Source organism: Dermochelys coriacea, chromosome 1, assembly GCF_009764565.3.
Source record: "Dermochelys coriacea isolate rDerCor1 chromosome 1, rDerCor1.pri.v4, whole genome shotgun sequence".
NCBI lineage: Eukaryota > Metazoa > Chordata > Testudines > Dermochelyidae > Dermochelys > Dermochelys coriacea.
Window position 1 is genome coordinate 200,163,869 of NC_050068.2, and position 19,507 is coordinate 200,183,375.

The 19,507-nt window shown below is 44.1% G+C and overlaps 1 protein-coding gene across 1 annotated transcript in view; it reads right to left on the bottom strand.

Moving 5' to 3' along the window:
* LOC119852838 (coagulation factor V-like) overlaps positions 1–19,507 on the bottom strand; it is a 78,883-nt gene that overhangs the window by 25,667 nt on the left and 33,709 nt on the right. Inside the window, exons 10-14 of the mRNA XM_038394706.2 lie at positions 19,174–19,385; positions 17,995–18,145; positions 16,301–16,513; positions 7,579–9,598; positions 4,883–5,057 (exon numbers count right to left, since the gene is read on the bottom strand). Coding sequence (XP_038250634.1) covers positions 4,883–5,057; positions 7,579–9,598; positions 16,301–16,513; positions 17,995–18,145; positions 19,174–19,385 — 2,771 coding nt within the window. The remainder of the gene's footprint in view (positions 1–4,882; positions 5,058–7,578; positions 9,599–16,300; positions 16,514–17,994; positions 18,146–19,173; positions 19,386–19,507) is intronic.

Below are 19,507 nucleotides of genomic sequence, written 5' to 3' on the forward strand. Positions count from 1 at the left end.
GAAGATTGAACTCAGGACCTCTCCATTCATCTCCCATTCGTGATCCTGGGAGAAGTAGCTGCTGAGCATGTCTGCTGTCACATTCTGACAGCCTGGCAGGTAACACGTTGAGATGTTTACGTTGTGTTGTATGCACCAATTCCAAAGTCTCATGGCTTCTGTGCGTAAGGAATGTGAGCGAGCTCTTCCTTGCCTGTTGATGTAGAACATGCAGACGATATTGTTGGTCATAATTCAAATGGATTTGTTCCGTATATGAGGTAGGAAGTGTCTGCAGACATTGCAGACTGCTCCGCAGATGCTCTGCTCTGCATCTAGCAAATTGATGTGTAGTGGGAGTCTCTCCCGGAGACCATTTGTCTTGTTTCGTGTGTTGACTCATGTGAGCACCCAGGCCTATCAGTGAGGCATCTGTGGTGATTATTGTTGTCGGGGGTTTCTGTTGAAAAGGGATACCCATACAGATATTTTGTGGCCTTGTCCAGCATTGTAATGAATTGAGGACTGTGAGCCGTTTGTGTAGGTTGTGTTTGCTTGGTATGTATACCATGCTTAGCCAACTTTGTAGACTTCGCATATGTAGTCTTGCATGTCATACCATGAACGTCGTGGCTGCCATGTCTCCTAGCAATTGTAGGACAGTGTGAGCCTGAACTTGAGGACTGACTTGTACCTCTTACATGAGTTTTGTGAGGTTTGTGAATCTGATAAAAGGTAATGACTCCTTGGCTTCTATGGTGTCGAGGTGTGCCCTGATAAAGTCTAGTTGTTTGACTGGGTTTATGGTTATTTCCATTCATTTATTTGTAGACCCAGCTCCTGGAATAGTGTGATAGTGGACCGGACTGCATCCATTGTGTCTTGTAGAGTTGGGCCTTTGAGAAGGCAATTGTCCAGGTAGGGAAAAATCATTATCCCCTGTTTGCGCAGATGAGTCGCTACCACCACTAGAGTTTAGGAGAAGACTCTTGGTGTTGTGGATAGGCCGAACAGTAGTACTCCGTATTGGAAGTGTTCTCGTCTACCGTGAATCGCAGACATTTCCTGCGGGCAGGATGAATGGTGATACGGAAATAAGCATCTTGGAGGTCGAGGGCTGAAAACCAGTCCCACTGTTGCAGCGCTGGGAGTATCGTACCCAATGTGACCATCTTGAATTTTTGGGATCTGACAAAGTTGCTGAGCTTCTGTAGATCCAGGATGGGTCTTCATCCTCCGCTCTTCTTCTGAGTCAGGAAGTAATGGGAGTAGAATCCCTTCCCTCTGAATTGTAGTGGTACTTGTTCCATGGCACCTAGTTGTAGAAGATGATTGACTTTTTGTTGTAGTAGGTGCTTGTGAGAAGGGTCCCTGAAAAGGGACAGGGAAGGGAGTAGGGTAGGTGGGCAGGAGGTAAAGGGAATAGTATATCCTGACTTGATAACTTCCAACACCCATTGGTCTGATGTTATGGTGGCCCAGATGTGGTAAAAGAGCTGGAGCCAATGGCCAAAAATTGAAGATGGGTCAGACGTGAATGCTGTTTCATGAGGGAGGTCGTTCAGACCCTCAACCAACTTTTCAAAATTGCGGTTTTGGAGGTGCTGCCTGAGAAGTCGGCGCCTGAGATTGAGTTGGTCACCAGTGTTGTGATCGTTGACGCTGGTGTTGTTGCCTGTTTGAGGAGTCTCTAGGTCTCTGAAATGGTTGGTCTCTCCTTCTCTTTGCAGGGGGGCTGTAAATCCCCATAGTGCGGAGCGTGACCCAAGTGTCCTTCATTGAATGAAGGACTTTGTCTGTCTTCTGAGAGAAGAGTTGTTCCCGGTCGAAAGGTAAGTCCTCTACTTTTGTCTGGAGTTCTTTTCATATCTCCGAGGCTGGAAACCATGAGGCTCGGCGCATTACTGTAGCTGTGTCCATCATTCTGGCTGCGGTGTCTGCTGTGTCCAATGCTGCCTGAAGGGCTGTTTTGCATCTGAGCTGGCCCTTGGTGATGATGGCCTGGAATTGTGTATTTTTCCTCTGGTAGCTCAGAGGTGACCTGGGCAAGTTTCCTATAGTTGTCGTAGTTGTATTTGGCCAGTAGTGCAGAATAATTGGCCACCCGAAACTGAAGGGCATCGGAGGAATATACCTTGCATCTGAACAAATCGAATCTTTTGTGTTCTTTGTCATGGGATGTAGACTTGAATTGTGGCTGTTTGTTATGGTGATTTACTGCCTCGACAACTACGGAGTTGGGAGGTGGGTGCACAAATAGAAAGTCTGCCCCCTAGGATGGTACATAATATTGTCTATCCACTCTTTTGCAGGTGGGTGGAATAGAGGCAGGTGTCTGCCAGCCTGTCTCCGCAGGATCCAAGAAGGCCTTGTTGATGGGAAGGGCAATCTTGGAGGTAGAAGCGAGTTGCAGCATTTGTACCAGCTTGTGCTCGTTTATCTTTATCTCCTCTAGCGGGATGTCTTGGCTTTGCGCGACCGTCTCAAACAGCCCTTGAAACTGTTTAAAGTCATCCGCCGAGGTTGGCGGTGGGGGCATAATCATCTCATCTGTGGAGAGAGATGAATTGCACACAGGAGATGTACCATGGTTTGTGCCCGGCTCTGTGTCCTCTCCCCCTTCCTGTGTCTCCGAGGGTTGTGATTTGGGAGATGCTGGGTTAGAGCACAGTTCACATCTATGTGCTGTGGACGGTCTAGAACGCTGACCCCTATATGCGCTCCAGGGTTCCCAGTGCGCCCATTGCATTGGGAAAGCCATAGGAGGGTACATCCATGGAGGTCCACACCATGGTTGGTTCATCTGGTGTTTAGGACCCATGTGGCTCCACATTGGTCGGTGGGCCTTAAGTGAGATGGGGGTATAGTCCCTGCATCTCCTCCTCCTCATTACTGGAGAACTGTGCCATGTCTTGTGGGCTGTGATCTCCTCTGGAGCCTGTGGGGGAGCCCTTGGCACCAAGTATCGGTGAATGTGGTGCCAATGAAATTTCTAAGTCTCTCTGGTGCAGGAGAGATGGTGCCGGTGCCCATTTCTGAGTAGTCGGTCCCAGGGGTGCTTTCTCTTTTGTTGATGGAGTTGGTGCCGACCGGTGTTGTTGTTTGGCCATTGCCCTCAGTGCTGACTTGGTAGTGTCTACCGGTGCCAACTGATTTGTCGATGCCGGGGTGGAGGCATGGTGCTTGAGACACGCGGTGCCAAGCCCCATACCGGTGAGCTCGGTGCTATGGAGGAGGCACGTTTTTGTCAGTGACTCAACTCCGTTTCTCTCGCTCAGACCTTGGCAGTGCCAGAGGTGCCTGGAGCATTATAGTTGCTCACCTGAGAGCAAGATGGCATCGGAGGCAGTGTCCTGGCAGGAGACCGCCTCTGTTTTCGCAGACCTTTCTGCGGAGATGTTTGAGCACGCTTTTTTGGTTTTTCAGAAGGTAGGTCTCCTTTTCCATCTTGAGGAGCACCCAGAGAGGCCATTTGCTTGTCCTTCTCAGGCTGGAGGGACTTCTCCATCAAGATCATTTTAAGCTGGAGATCCGTGTCCTGCTGGGCTCTGGCTCTCAGGTTGCTGCAGTGGGAGTATTTCTGGGGAATATGTCCCTCACCCAGGCAGCGTATGCATAAAGAGTGTCCATCTGAAACAGGCATGGCATCACGGCAGAAGCTGTATCATTTGAAGCCTGGAGACGCCGGCATTTTAACTAATAACCTTCCCTTCGGGGGGGTGGGGTGCTGTCTAACAAATTAACAAGAAATTTGTTTTTGTTTTAATAACACTAACTCTAACTCTCTTTTTAACAGCTTATCTAAATATTTATCTAAAAGCTATTTCTTAAAGGTTTTCAGGGAGAACTGCTAACACTGCCCCTTCGCTCCCTCTTTAGCAGAGGACGGTTGAGAAGGAACTGGAGGGCTTGGGTCGTGCACGTTCTACACACAGCACCAATGGTGCCACGAGATGCCTACTGCGCACCGGCAACCCACACGGACCCTGCTACCATAAATCTCTCATCGACGGGACGCACCATCACTTAAAGTGGAGTACCCACAGAGACACTGCTCGAAGAACTATTATGTCCCATTCAATCTATCCCATCAGGAGTCAACACCTTCCTTAGAGTAAATATTCTAAAACACTGCCCAGTTTTAAGTCCCAAGAGATGGAGACCACTTCTCTGGGGGAAGTCTATTCCACCGCCTCAAAGATCTCATTCACAGGAAGTGTGCCCTTTTGTAATATTCCCCTGTTACTACTAGCTACAATCCATTGTATTGTATTTATTATTTGTATTGCTTCCACATCATCCTTAGCATTTATGTGATGACCGGCATCTTGGCCACCATGCTGGGATTGATGTGAGGACCTCCAGAATTAAAAGCATGAGTGGCTACAACTTGAGCTAAAGCTCCATAGCTGGCTGAGGGTGTGGAGGGACTGTGACAATTCCAATCCTCTGAGAATTGGCTCAGAGGGGGGACTGTAACACATACTGACCAGCGAGTTACATTTACACTAGAACTGCTCAACATTTTTACATCAAAATATTTTTAAGACTAAAAATGACTTTTCAGACAAATGTAAACATTTTCATTTTTGTTTCAGGTTTTTCACTGAAAAATTTTTTTCAGTAAAATATTCATGTTTCACTTGAGTTTTGGGGAAAATTTTTAGTTTTCAAAGAGCAAATTTTTTGTAGAACGAAAAGAAGTTTTTGAAAAATCTCCCTTCGCCCCCCTCCGACTTTTTGGTTTTGTGTTAAAAAACAAAGCTTTTTTGCATGGGAAGTTGAGAGAAAAATAAATTTTGCAAGATGGTCCACCAAAAATGACTGATATTTTTCAACCAGTTCTCGCTCAGCCCCTTCAGATCCTTGTAAGAAACCTTCATGCACCAAACACCTGACTTACTTGGATGACATCATCCACCTCAGCCCTGATAACAGGACCCAGGATACCCAGGTGTTCTTCATATTCCCCTTCCGGCTCCTGAATTGTAAAGGTACTATCCACATAGCTTCGGAAAATCACTTTTTTGTATATGGTGTTGCCCCCATCATGGCTGGTTCCGTCATTCCTCACTGTGCTGAGGGAAACATAATGGAATTAGAAAAATTACGGAATTAGAACATAATGGAACAAAACATCATGGAATTAGAAAAGCTGACATTTTATGATGAAAATTAGAGACCTACACATAAAAACCCCTCAAGATGTTGTCTGAGAAACAGTTACATTTATCTTTGGAATGCTTTGGAGAAAAATGAATCAGCACAAATGTCAGTGATTCACACTGAAAATGTATCATCCAGGGTATTAAAGTGAATACAAAATGATATCACTACATTCCATTTTTCTCCTCAGTGATTCCACACCAGATTTGCTCAGTTTGCAAATCCTAAAATAGTTTTTCTAACCACCAGTGATGAAAATTTTCTCTAATACCTGAAAATCTATCTTGGCTATTTAAATCTCTTACACCATCATCTAGAAGAACCTGAATCAGAACTTAGAGTTTTGGTGAGGCAATAAGAATCTCGCTCCTTCTCCCACAGATGTATCGATTCTGGAGAGCTAGTGGGAAAAAAGGATGTAATTAGTTATCAGCTATAATTCAGAGCCGCATGAGGAAGTGATGCTGACAGCTCAGTGAGAAGGTGTCACCTTGGCATATTTGCCATCTGATCACAACATTTAAAAATGCAACTGATCTGTGGAGAAATAGGAGTTTAGTCCCTCATAGTCACCTAAGGTACATCTACACAGCCCACAGCAGACTCAGACTTGCACTACCAAACTAAAAATAGCTGTGTACATGTGGCTCAGGCTTTCAAGTCTAGGGATGGGGGTGGGAGACAGAGACCAAGTGCCAGCTTGTGCTTCAATTTCAAGCACTGTCTACACAGCTGTTGTTATAATATTAGAACAAGGCCAGGTATGTTGACCTGCACTTGGAAGTCTTGCTGCCGCAGACTGTGTAGATGTACCCTTAGTGGAAAGAGCACTGCGGATCATCTCTAGTGGCTGGGGATCCATCTCTAGATCCTCTAGTGCCTGGGGATCATCTCTTCCTCCTGTGGCTCTGAATTATAACTGATAACCAATTACATCCTTTATTTCCATTAGCTCTCCAGAGGTGATACATCTGTAGGAGAGGGAGCTTGATCCTTATTGTCTCACCAAAACTCTAAGTGCTGATTCAGTTTCTTATGGATGTAGATTCTATTCTCAACTTTTCCAAAGACTCAGGGACAGATCTTCAGCTGAGGGAAGTTGTCACAGCACCACTGACTTCAGTGGTGCTATCATCATTTATATCAGGAGCTGATTATCTGCCCCACACAGGGCAAATCATTTCAGTATTTGAACTTCAAGACTTTTACACATGGAGAACTCAGAGTCCTCTGGGCACACTTGCAAATACAAATAATGAAGGTGGAGCTTAAGCAGGGGTCTACATGGAGAAAGTTGGGAAGGGGGAAATAGACAAGTTTGTCAAGTAGTCTGAAGATACAATTTGAAAAATACACAATTCAGAGACTGAATTTGCTGTAGTGAAACTATTTCCGCTCCTGTCCTAAATCACGCAACAATGAAAATTCAGGCTGTGCAATTATTTTTGTGGGTAGCAATTTTAGGGAAAAAAGGCAGATTTTGCACAGAAATATGTAATCACTGGTAATTTTCCATGGTTTGATTTGAAATTTCAAATTTCTAACAGGTTGAATTTCTCTCAGAAAAACTGGATTACAAATTCTTGTTGGGAAATAAAGCCACTTTTTCCAAATCAAAACAATGCAAACATCTCAAATTTTGGGTTCATGCGCGATGGTCCAATCAGTTCTTGATCTCTGTTAAGACTAGCAACAAGGGGGTTAATTAGAATTGTCTGTGGTGGTGGTGGTTTGCATGATGTGGATAGTCCAGTTCCCAGCAGATAAGTGGGAGCCAAACTACTCATTTTGTACTAGAGACTGAATAAAACTTCAGATGGTGGGAACTATAAGGTTGGAATTTTCAGTGAGGCCTAAGGGTGTAAGGCACCCAGCTCCACTGAGACTCCCTTAGGTCACTTTGAAAAATCTCCACCTAAATTCCTACCTACCCAAGCTGGATTCAAACTGGCAACCTATAGGCTCTCTCTTGACTGAGTCCCAAACCATCCCATCCACACTTACTTAGATATCAAGCTGAGGTATTGATATGGGCCTCATTACTGTAGTATCTGTGCAGTTCCCAATCTTTAATGCATTTATCCCCACAAAAGCATTTGTGAGGTAAGAAAGGGCTTTATCACCATTTTACAGACAGGGAACTAAGGCACAGAGAGACTAAGTGACTTGCCCAAGGTCACACAGGAAGTCTCTGGCAGAGGTGGGAGTTAAACCCAGGTCTCCTGAATTCCAGGCTAGTGCCCTAAAGCACTGGTCCTTCCTTCCTCTTCACCTACTGCATTACAGACTGTTAAATAGAACAGCACTTGTGTGATTAAGAAATCTCCTAATCCTTCAACAACAGTAGCTTTGCTGTGGGACAGCTATCTGAATCAGTGGCCAGGTATTCAGCAACAGGGTGTGAGGCAACAGAGAGGAAGAATTTGGCCCAACCTTTTCTTTAATCCTGCATAGTCCCAGAAGACCTCTTCGGCTGCGATGTAGTATCTCCTCATGTTCCCTTTGCTGCGTAGATAATGCACATTACGGACATTATTAATGTTGAATCTGGGGTCCGTTGTGTATGGGTCATCTTCGTCTGCATCTAAATATTGGTAATCTACAATTTCCTCACTGTCAGAGCCTCCTGGAACATACTTCTTGTTGTTCCCATTCCCACTGGGAAGCCCTATGATGATGGGCTTAAATTGTCTTGGGATCAGCATGTAGTTAGCCCTGCTTGGCAAAACCGTGTGATTGGCCTCGCTGGGCAATGCTGTATTGTTGGCCTCACAAAGGGACACTGTGTGGTTGGCCTCCCTGGACAATAATGTGCAGTTTTGCTCTCCAGGTACCTTTGGGGGTCTCACTCCTCTGAGGGTCAATGAGAGATTACTATACTTTTGACGATCCTTTTTCCTCCTTCGAGTCTTGATGAGAGTTACAGATGTACTCAAGGTGCCATTCATATTTCTCTCTTCCCCTTTCAGAGTTGGATGCTTGCTGCTTACTTTCCCATGACCCTTTGTAAATGGTGAGTTGCCTTTGAATTTCCCTTGCTTCCTCTTATTCAGGGATACACTGTCTCTTGTAGGCATTGTAGCATTTCTGGAACAATTCTGTAATTTATCAGTAGCCTGAGCTGAATTTGTCTCCAACCCATAACTCTCCTTCCCAGAGGCCAAATTTCTTTTCTCATTCATAATTTTAGATGGAGACTTCATACCTCTTGGCAACAGCTTTCCCAACATGTCCTTTCCCACCACTGGGCCACTAGTAGGATTTAAGATATCCGATGCATAATCTAGAGTAAAATTTCTTTCTTGCTTATCTTTGGGTAGTTCTAAATCAGGGAGATTGAACGTGTTTAACTCATTGTTTTCCACTCTGTGTCCCACAGCAAAAGTCAAGTTATCTGCATGTTTGGGAAATTCAGCATTTTCTTTCTTGGTTTCCTCTTTCTCTTCCTCCTCCACGTCCTTGTCCTCAACATATTCATTTGGAAACTGGTCAATCCCTAACATATCTGAACTGGAGATATTCTCTGCATGGTGAGCAGAAAGAGGTGGTCTGTCTGAACTGGTGTTGCCGAGAGAGGAAATACTTTTATTTTGCTGAACATGATCTAAGAGGGCTTGCATCATTTTAACAGCGTAAAACATAGTCTCCAGCTGGTCTCTCCTTTCCTTTTTTCTACTGAAATTGAATTCTCCTCCTGAACTTTTCTCTTGAGGTTCCTCTGAATAGAGTGTTGCAGAGGAGGACGTCATGCTGTCCCCTCTGTCAGGTAACAGTTCTGCTGCATCTTTTGTTTGGGCTTCTTCCCTGGTCCTCAGTAGTTCACCTGCAAGTGTTTTCTCATAAGTTCCTGATATCTGACTGTGATTTGCTTCATAGTCACTTTGGTTTCCAGCTTTAGATGCCAAGTCAGGACTTACTGCTGTTGTGGTGACTGGAAGTGAATGTTCTTCTGCTGCCACCGTGTAATTTGTATGGAGGGATCCAGCCCCGGTTGGGAGAGGAGCAGTGCTTTGAGTTTCCAAGAGCTCATCAGTGTCCAAGGTATCACTGTTCTCTATGAATGGTGGATCTGAGCCAGGAGACACATCAGCCCTCTGAGTGCTGGTGCCAAAGTTCTCATCTATGGCCAGAGCAGTAAGATTCTGCATTTCTTCCTGGACCACTGATTTGTTCCCAAATGTCCGAAGTCCCAAACTTGAGGCCAGAAAATCTTGATAATCATAATCATCAGAAGATTCCTGGGTTTTTTTTGATATTTCTTCTGTTTCTCCTCCAGTTTGGGGTGAGGTTACAGGCACACTTTCAAGAGTCGTCTCAGATGAGAAATCTATGATTTTATATGGGTCCTCATCAGAATAATAATCTATATCTTTTTCACATTTGGCATCTTTAAACCTCAGCGTCATGCCATGGCTCATCTCAGGGGAACCCCAGGATGCAAAGCTCCACATACCTGCAATTGGAAAAAAAAAGTGTACTACATATTACTTGCAGAGCTTGATCCCCACCTATCATGTCCTGTCTAGACTGTAAACTCTCTAGGTCAGGGGCTGTCTTCTGTGTTATTAATCTGTAAAGCACCCCACAATATTGCTCTGGTCCTTGATTGGGATTCCTAGGCAAAACCGTAGCAATAAATCATGAATACTGAATACAATTGACCCATAAAGTTCAGAGACAGATCTGGATCTCAACTTCCCTAAAATTTAGGATTATTTGGTTTCAGGTTTTTGGTACATCCCATGATACAAAGGGAGATAAGAGATCAAAACTAGATGGAAACAAGAGGTCAGTTGTGAAGTTTAGATAGGGATCCAAACTTTAAGAAGTTAGAACTGGGAGTTTGGGTTATGTATATAAACTTATGGATGAGAGAATACTGATCATAATAAAAATCCTCACATGCATTTTAAACCATTTCAAAATCAGATATATTACAATATTTTAAAACCCTCTGGAGGGGAGAAGGTCTTTAATAGGACAGTGAAATTCCACATTTGGACCTCTAGATTGGCCTACATGAAAATAAACAGGCACAGTGCACCAGTTGACTCCAGACTCTTTGCATTTCATGGCATGTCCCACAATAAAACATGGGAGAGATGGACAAGAAATGGCTTTTACCTGAAAAAGATGCCAGATGTAATTTTCTACCTCCTCTATATTTTAAGTGACAGAATTGCATTGCTTACCTTACATTATTTCCAAAGTCAGCAATAATGAGCACCTTTTACAAGAACTGGAAAAGAAGGTCTAGGGAGGGAAGGAGGTAATCACATACTAAAACCAAACAATAATGATGGAGAAGTACAAAAGCACAACTTTGGAGATTTCTGTTAAGTCTGATGGAGGTTTCCAGCTTCAAGTAAACATTTCTCCTTTTAAAAAAATAACCATAATGCATAATTAGCCTGTGGAACTCACTGCCAGAAGGTATCGCTAGAGCCAAGAAGTTAGTAGATTCCAGAGAACTAGCCATTTATATGGACAAGGACAACATTCACAGGTATTTTAAACAGGATAAAAAACTAAGGGATCTAAACCCTTCTTCAAGGCATCGACCAACCACTGGGATTAGGAAGAATCTTCCATTATATGCAGGCTATTCCAAAATTGTCCACACTGTGGGATTTCTTCCAAATTTATGTGAAGCATCTGATAGTGGTTACTCTCAGAGACAGGATACTAGAACTAGATGGACCACTGGTTTGATCCAGACAGCTGCAGCGGCACAGGAGCCAGCAAACAGAGCTGTAAACAGGGGAGTTTCAGTGGGAGTTTGAAAGAGGAGTTTGTATTGTGGTGCTTGTTTGGGGTTTGATTTTGCTGTGGGTGGTGGTGCTTTGGTGTGGTTTGTGTTTCCCAGATTAACAGGATTTAGGTGGGAAGGCGATGATAGATATGGAGACAGCAGTGGGAGTGACTTATGTAGTGGAAGACACAATGAGGATGACTGGATGTGGAAGCCGTGGTATGTACATGATCCTGGAGCGGGGGACCTGGTAAGAGTTTTTTCTGCATGAAATGCCGTCTGATAGAGTGATGGAGGAAAAGATCCGAGGTTTGGAGATGCAGGTGGAAAGTCTGGTTGAGTTTAGTAAGGGGTTTGAGCAGATGATGGAGCAAAGACATGAGATAACTGAAGGGAAAAGCTCAGATTTGCAGATGGAAGCAGGACTGAGGAATTCTAAGGGGAGACTGCTGGGTGAGGAAAGTGGTCAGTGGAAGCATGTGACTAAAAGAACCAGGCAGAGGAAAAGACGGGCTAGTGAAGGAGAAATAGAGCTCAAGAATAGGTTTGTAGAGTTGGAAAATGAAGGGGATCAGCAGGTAGTCACTGAAGGTGGAAGGGCAAGGAAGAAGAGAACAGCGGCTAGTCCTATAGGAAAAGGGGAAGAGTCAATGGAGACTACACCAAATATGAGCCCCAGGAGGATATGGGATAGGCTGCAGAGGATTACAAGGGAGAATAGGAATGGAAAGAACTTGCAGCCACAGGGAACAGGGGATAGACTGGAGAATAGCACCGTCACCAGGAAAAGGCAGGTCTATGTGATCGGGGACTCTTTAACGAGAAAAATAGACAGGCCTGTAACCAGAGCTGATCCAGAGAATAGAAGGGTGTGCTGTCTTCCAGGTGCTAAGATATGGGATGTAGACCGAGGTTGAAAAGGATCCTAAAGGGAGCGGGAAAGAATCCCCTAATTATCCTTTATGTGGGAACAAATGATTCGGCTAGATTCTTGCTGGAAGGTATTAAGGGAGACTATGCTAGGCTGGGGAAGATGCTTAAGGAAATCGAGGCTCAGGTGATCTTTAGTGGGATTCTGCCTGTTCCTGGAGAAGGGCAACAAAGGTGTGACAAGATTATGACTATCAACAGATGGCTTTGGCAGTGGTGCTATAAGGAGGGCTTTGGGATGTATGGCCACTGGGAGGCATTCACGGACAGAGGACAGTTCTCTTGGGATGGACTTCATCTGAGTAGGGAAGGAAATAGACTTCTAGGATGGAGGCTGGCACAACTGATAAAGAGAGCTTTAAACTAGGAATTTGGGGGAGATGGTTGGGAGATGTCCAGGTAATCTCCACACCGGATTTTAGCCTTTAGAGGGAAGAAAACAAAGTAAGAAAGGAACAGCTGTGGGTAGGAGAATGGATAGAAGGAGGAAGGGCAGTGTGGATACCAGTCTAATAGGTTATACTGGCTGTAGAACGACCGTGCCTAATCGGGTACAGAATGTGAGCGAGACCAACTGCAAAAAACAAGATGTTTGTACACCAATGCGAGGAGCCTAGGCAACAAAATGGAGGAACTAGAGCTACTGGTGCAGGAAGTGAAACCAGATATTATAGGGATAATAGAAACATGGTGGAATAGTAGTCATGACTGGACTACAGGTATTGAAGGGTATGTGCTGTTTAGGAAATACAGAAATAAAGGTAAAGGTGGTGGAGTAGCATTGTATATCAATGATGAGGTAGAATGTAAAGAAATAAGAAGCGATGGAATGGATAAGAGAGTCCGTCTGGGCAAAAACTACATTGGGGAAGAAAACTACTAGAACCTCCCCTGGGATAGTGCTTGAGGTGTGCTATAGACTGCTGGGATGTAATTTGGATATGGATAGAGCCCTTTTTAATGTTTTTAATGAAGTAAATACTAATGGAATCTGCGTGATCATGGGAGACTAACTTCCCAGATATAGACTGGAGGACCAGTGCTAATAATAATAATAGGGCTCAGATTTTCCTAGATGTGATAGCTGATGGATTCCTTCATCAAGTAGTTGCTGAACCATCTAGAGGGGATGCCATTTTAGATTTGGTTTTGGTGAATAGTGAGGACCTCATAGAAGAAATGGTTGTAGGGGACAATCTTGGTTCAAGTGATCATGAGCTAGTTCAGTTCAAACTGAAAGGAAGGATTAACAAAAATAAATCTGCAACTAGGGTTTTTGATTTCAAAAGGGCTGACTTTAAAAATTAAGGAAATTAGTTAGGGAAGTGGATTGGACTGAAAAACTTATGGATCTAAAGGCAGGAGGAGGCCTGGGATTACTTTAAATCAAAGCTGCAGAAGCTATCAGAAGCCTGTATCCCAAGAAAGGGGAAAAAATTCATAGGCAGGAGTTGTAGACCAAGCTGGATGAGCAAGCATCTTAGAGAGGTGATTAAGAAGAAGCAGAAAGCATACAAGGAGTGGAAGATGGGAGAGATCAGCAAGGAAAGCTACCTTATTGAGGTCAGAACATGTAGGGATAAAGTGAGACAGGCTAAAAGTCAAGTAGAGGACCTTGCAAAGGGAATTAAAACCAATAGTAAAAGGTTCTATAGCCATATAAGTAAGAAGAAAACAAAAAAAGAAGAAGTGGGACCGCTAAACACTGAGGATGGAGTGGAGATCAAGGATAATCTAGGCATGGCCCAATATCTAAACAAATACTTTGCCTCAGTCTTTAATAAGGCTAAAGAGAATCTTAGGGATAATGGTAGCATGACAAATGGGAATGAGGATATGGAGGTAGACATTACCATATCTAAGGTAGACGTGAAACTCAAACAGCTTAATAGGACTAAATCGGGGGGCCCAGATAATCTTCATCCAAGAATATTAAAGGAATTGGCACATGAAATTGCAAGCCCATCAGCAAGAATTTTTAATGAATCTGTAAACTCAGGAGTTGTACCGAATGATTGGAGAATTGCTAATATAGTTCCTATTTTTAAGAAAGGAAAAAAAAAGTGATCCATGTAACTACAGGCCTGTTAGTTTGACAAGGTCTTGGAAAAAATTTTGAAGGAGAAAGTAGTTACGGACATTGAAGTCAATGGTAAATGGGACAAAATACAACATGGTTTTACAAAAGGTAGATCGTGCCAAACCAACCTGATCTCCTTTTTTGAGAAAGTAACAGATTTTTTAGACAAAGGAAATGCAGTGGATCTAAATTAGATTTCAGTAAGGCATATGATACCGTTTCACATGGAGAATTATTAGTTAAATTGGAAAAGATGGGGATCAATATGAAAATTGAAAGGTGGATAAGGAATTGGTTAAAGGGGAGAGTACAGTGGGTTTATTGAAAGGTGAACTGTCAGGCTGGGAGGGAGGTTACCAGTGGAGTTCCTCAGAGATCAGTTTTGGGACCAATCTTATTTAATCTTTTTATTACTGACCTCAGCACAAAAAGTGGGAGTGTGCTAATAAAGTCTGCGGATGATACAAAGCTGGGAGGTATTGCCAATTTGGGAGAGAGAGAATGGGATATCATACAGGAAGATTTGGATGACCTTGTAAACTGGAGTAATAGTAATAGGATGAAATTTAATAGTGAGAAGTGTAAGGTTATGCATTTAGGGATTAATAACAAGAATTTTAGTTATAAGCTGGGGACGCATCAATTAAAAGTAACGGAGGAGGAGAAGGACCTTGGAGTATTGGTTGATCATAGGATGACTATGAGCCGCCAATGTGATATGGCCATGAAAAATGCTAATACGGTCTTGGGATGCATCAGGCGAGGTATTTCCAGTAGAGATAAGGAGGTTTTAGTACTGTTATACAAGCCACTGGTAAGACCTCATCTGGAATACTATGTGCAGTTCTGGTCTCCCATGTTTAAGAAGGATGAATTCAAACTGGAACAGGTACAGAGAAGGGCTATTAGGATGATCCGAGGAATGGAAAACCTGTCTTATGAAAGGAGACTCAGGCTAAACAAGCCAAGCTCCTTAACTAAAAAAAGGTTGAGGGGAGATATGATTGCTCTCTATAAATATATCAGAGGGATAAATACAGGAGAGGGAGAGGAATTATTTAAGCTCAGTACCAATGTGGACAAGAACAAATGGATATAAATGATCATTGGGAAGTTTAGACTTGAAATTAGACAAAGGTTTCTAACCATCAGAGGAGTGAAGTTTTGGAATAGCCTTCCAAGGGAAGCAGTGGGGGCAAAAGACCTATCTGGCTTTAAGATTAAACTCGATAAGTTTATGGAGGAGATGGTATAATGGGATAAAGATCAATTAATTGCCAAAATCATGTTAACTATTCATGGTAAATAGGCCCAATGGCCTGTGATGGGATGTTAGATGGGGTGGGATCTGAGTTACTACAGAGAATTCTTTCCTGGGTATCTGGCTGGTGAATCTTGTCCATATGCTCAAGGTTCAGCTGATCACCATATTTGGGGTCGGGAAGGAATTTTCCTCCAGGGCACCAATGGAAGAGCCCCTGGAGGTTTTTTGCCTTCCGCTGTAGCATGGTGCACGGGTCACTTGCTGGAGGATTCTCTGCTCCTTGAAGTCTTTAAACCACGACTTGAGGACTTCAATAACTCAGACATAGGTGAGAGGTTTTTCGCAGGAGTGGGTGGGTGAGATTCTGTGGTCTGCCTTGTGCAGGAGGTCAGACTAGATGATCATAATGGTCCCTTCTGACCTTAATATCTATGAATCTATGATCGTTCCAACATTCTTTCACTCCTAAATGACTGGTGGGCCAGATCCTGACATGTGATGCAGCCATTTTGTTCAGTGATGCCAGTATAATTTGGCCATAAGCCCATTTTAACCAGCCTATGGTGGTTAACACCAGTGGAAAGCTACATATCCTACAGCAGAATAGAGCAGACGCAAGGGTCCCTACACCACGTGTTTTCACTGCTGCCAGAGTAAGAGGGAAAAGCAGCTCTTGCTATGGAAAAGGGACACTGTCAGGATGTTCCTTTCTAAATGCAGAAGGGTGAACAGGTACTCAATGTATGGCTTTTAGGATTTGGCTTGCTGGTTTAGATGTGGACATTTTTCAGTTTCTATAGATTTTGACAGAGAACTTCAATACTGTGCCTCAAATGACAGTTATACAACTAGTGCCACAGTAAGGACTTTTTGGGGGACTGCTCAAAAGCAAAACAGAATCATCAGTAAGTATAGCATATGCAACAGCGCTGCTGTGTCATGTGCTGCCAGCATACATATACCCCATGTGTATCAATCACTCTTGCTGTAATCTAGGGAAAGATGTAGATGGGCTGAAATTTTGTATGCACTTTATGCAAAGCTTTTCTATTTTTATGAGTCCTTATGGACTCTAGATACAAAATCTCTTAGCAGATCATTAAACAAACACAGCAGTTCTGCCACTTACCAGCATTGTCCATTTCTACAGTGACCGATTCTCCACTCATGGGGAAAAGATTCAGTACATCTTCATACTTCCCTCGAGACAAAAAACTGTGACCAGAAAGGTGTACGGACACCACCTCATCCTGGGTACCAATACTGGAGATGTGCCACTGCACAATTCCGTCATGGCAAAATCCCAGGATTTCAGTGCTGTCAGACATGTAGCCATTTATTGCTAAAACAAAACATAAGATATGCTGTTACAGCACCTTAAAGCCTCACCAGCATGTAAGACGGTAAGCCAAATTCATGCTTTCAATGGATTGACATCAGGGATGGAACTGACATCTTTGTATCCAGACAGAAAGATTATTGGCACTCTGATGAAATTGGGCTACAATCCAGTCACCTTCATCTGAAGGGACACCATTAGGTTAAAAAAATCACATATTAAAATAAAATGTCCTTACCTCTGTTCCTACTCACCCTTTATTGGATTCAGGGTGAAAGAATTCAAATATATATTTTTTGAATTGTTGATTTTGTACATTTCTCTCAGCTAGCTAGCCGTGAAAATAGACTATGAGTCAATTACACTTATGTTTACTTTTCACTTTTGGGTTCTGCATTACTCACAGTATAACACAGGCCTGTGGGTGACCTGGGCCGGGTACACTGGGGAGGGTGAGAAATGGGCTCCCAGTGTTTGTGCCATCATTGTCACCAGCTATTTTGGGAGGGCATATGCCTTCAGGACACATGCTCAGATTCACAAGCTAGAGTCAAACACTGGAGGAAACCCCAGAGGCTAGTGTTGTATCAGCAGTTTCTCTGGCTGCTCTGCTATCCTGTGTGTTACTGGACCACATGCTCCCTCCTGATTCTCTTGTGCTGTGGCCCTGAGGAGGCGGCTTCTAAGAACTACATGCACTGAGGGCCCCCCACACGGCTGTGCAGCTATGCCCCCCTTCACTCTCTCAAATTAACAGACTCATTAACACTTACAAATTGCTTAGTGCCATGCTAATAGCTGCTGCTTGCTCCAAACCCAAAAGCATGCAGTACGAGGCATGCAGCTGTTTGGCTGACTTCTGGATTCTTCCCAACATCCTTCCCTTTACTAGCCTCCTGATTCCTTCCCCCATCCACCCCAGGGCAAACAGGCGCAGCATCACAGATTGCTCCTGGTCACCACCCCAGGAACCCTGCCAGCCCCTGTCTACTATAACCACTCACTCCCAGTATCTATTCCCTTCTTCGAGGCTCTACACAAACTTTTACTAGGCCCCCCCTCCCTCACCCAGGTATTCTACCTCTCTCTATCTCCCACTGTCACTGATACGTCCACCCCCCACCTCCGGGTGCTGCCTCAATGGACTGTAGTTGGTGGCCCAGAAGCCCATGCAGGGCTGCTGAGACCACTGTCACTTCCCCTTCTCGATTTACAGTTGCCCGGCTCATGATGAGCTTGTTTGTGCCTAAGTTGCCCAAACCGTGCCCTATGAAATTCTGGAAATAGCAGATCCATGAAGCCAGAACCAGAACTCTGCTCATTCGTGCTTTCAGCACACATTCATCCTTCAGCATACAATCTCAGGGGCCAGTATCTGCCACTTGGGAAATCCCCATGCCTGCCTTGCACCGCAGAATAAGCACCCATCTGGGTACTTGCTCTCACATGAGCTTTTGCAAACTTGGGCCTAGTTTCCCACTCACTGTGCATCACGTTAGACCTGTAGAACTTGGGATCATCCCTTTTGACGGTGGAGGGGTTGCTGCAGTACTGCTTGATGTTATCCTCTAAGTACCAACTCTTGTTTTCATCAAACACGGCAAACACGGCCTGCTGCTCTACATCCGCCTTGTTCTGAAAGACAGCAGACATGGCAGGGTAAGTTTTGCAAGCAGCTAATGGATACATAGTGGGGTATATTAAGGGCCTAATCTCGCCATCCCTCCAGAGGCAAAATTTCCATTCAAGTAAACAGAAGCACAGTCCAGTAGTTAGAGCAAGGGACTGGGGTTCCGGACTCCTGGGTTCCATTTCTACCTCTGCAACTGACTCACTGGGTGACACTGGACCAGCTACTAGCACAGTGGCTATGAGCTGGGCTCCCCCTAGTGGCCCACTTGTTGCTGTATGTGCAGGTGCTTAAGTCACTGCTTCCATTTACTTCTGGGTGGTGTTTGAGTCACTTTCAAAGTAGATTCCTTCCTTTGGCCACATGGAGGGGAAGTGAAAGAAGAACTCTCCCAGCAACCCCCTTGCAATGCTTCTGGATCCCCAAAGTTTGGGGTTACCAGACCTAGGTTAAACCTATGATAGACTGGGGTCAGAAGCTATCATAGACCAGGGTCAGAACTTCCTCCCTTTCTCCCTGCATACCATCAAACTCTGGGGAAGTTTAGAGTGGTGTCTAGAACCAGGATTTTGCAATTTCTTGTCTTGGCAAACAAAGCACAATGAAAGAAATCACTAGCAGCCTGATCTTTCTAACTGAAAGCGCCAGGGAGCACTCTAAATCCGGGGCCACATATGCCAGCATGCAGCTAAAAACTATCACTGTAAGCAGCCCTTGTAGAAAAGTCCTATAGAATTTGATACAAAACTATCCCATTATTTTAGGTTTTTTGACTCATCCTATAGAATTTAATGTCCCAACTAGTGAGTTCTGTAGGGTGGTTCAAAGAACTTATCCAAAGGATCTCATACCTCATTACATTCTATGGGTTTTGAGACTGACTTCTACAGACGACTAGTGATCCGATCCCAGTTCAGTTCTAGAGGCCTTTTCTCTAAGGGAACAATCAATGAAACCAAATTCCCCTGTAGTTCAAACACATACGGACAGGAGCCTCTCTCTCTCTCTCAGAGGCTGCAGAACATGATCATACCTGCACACCCCTCTTGTCCAGTGCTTCCCTTTTACAAATCAGAAGTGGGCCAATCAGTCCAGAGGCTATATCCCTGGTTACATCTACAGCACTGTGATAGAATCTCGTTAGACACTGGGCATCCTGTGCAGTGGGCTGATCGGTGTCCACAACGCTCCATTTATACGTGTAGGTTTCCCCTGGTTGAACTGCTTTACTCAGGGTGCTGTTGTCTGAAGGAGAAATAAAAAGAGAGAAACATTAATAGGTGTTACAAACTTAGAGCCAGATTCATGGCTGGTGTAAATTGGCATAGCTCCAATGAAGTCAGTGCACCTTCAGGCACTTGAAGTTC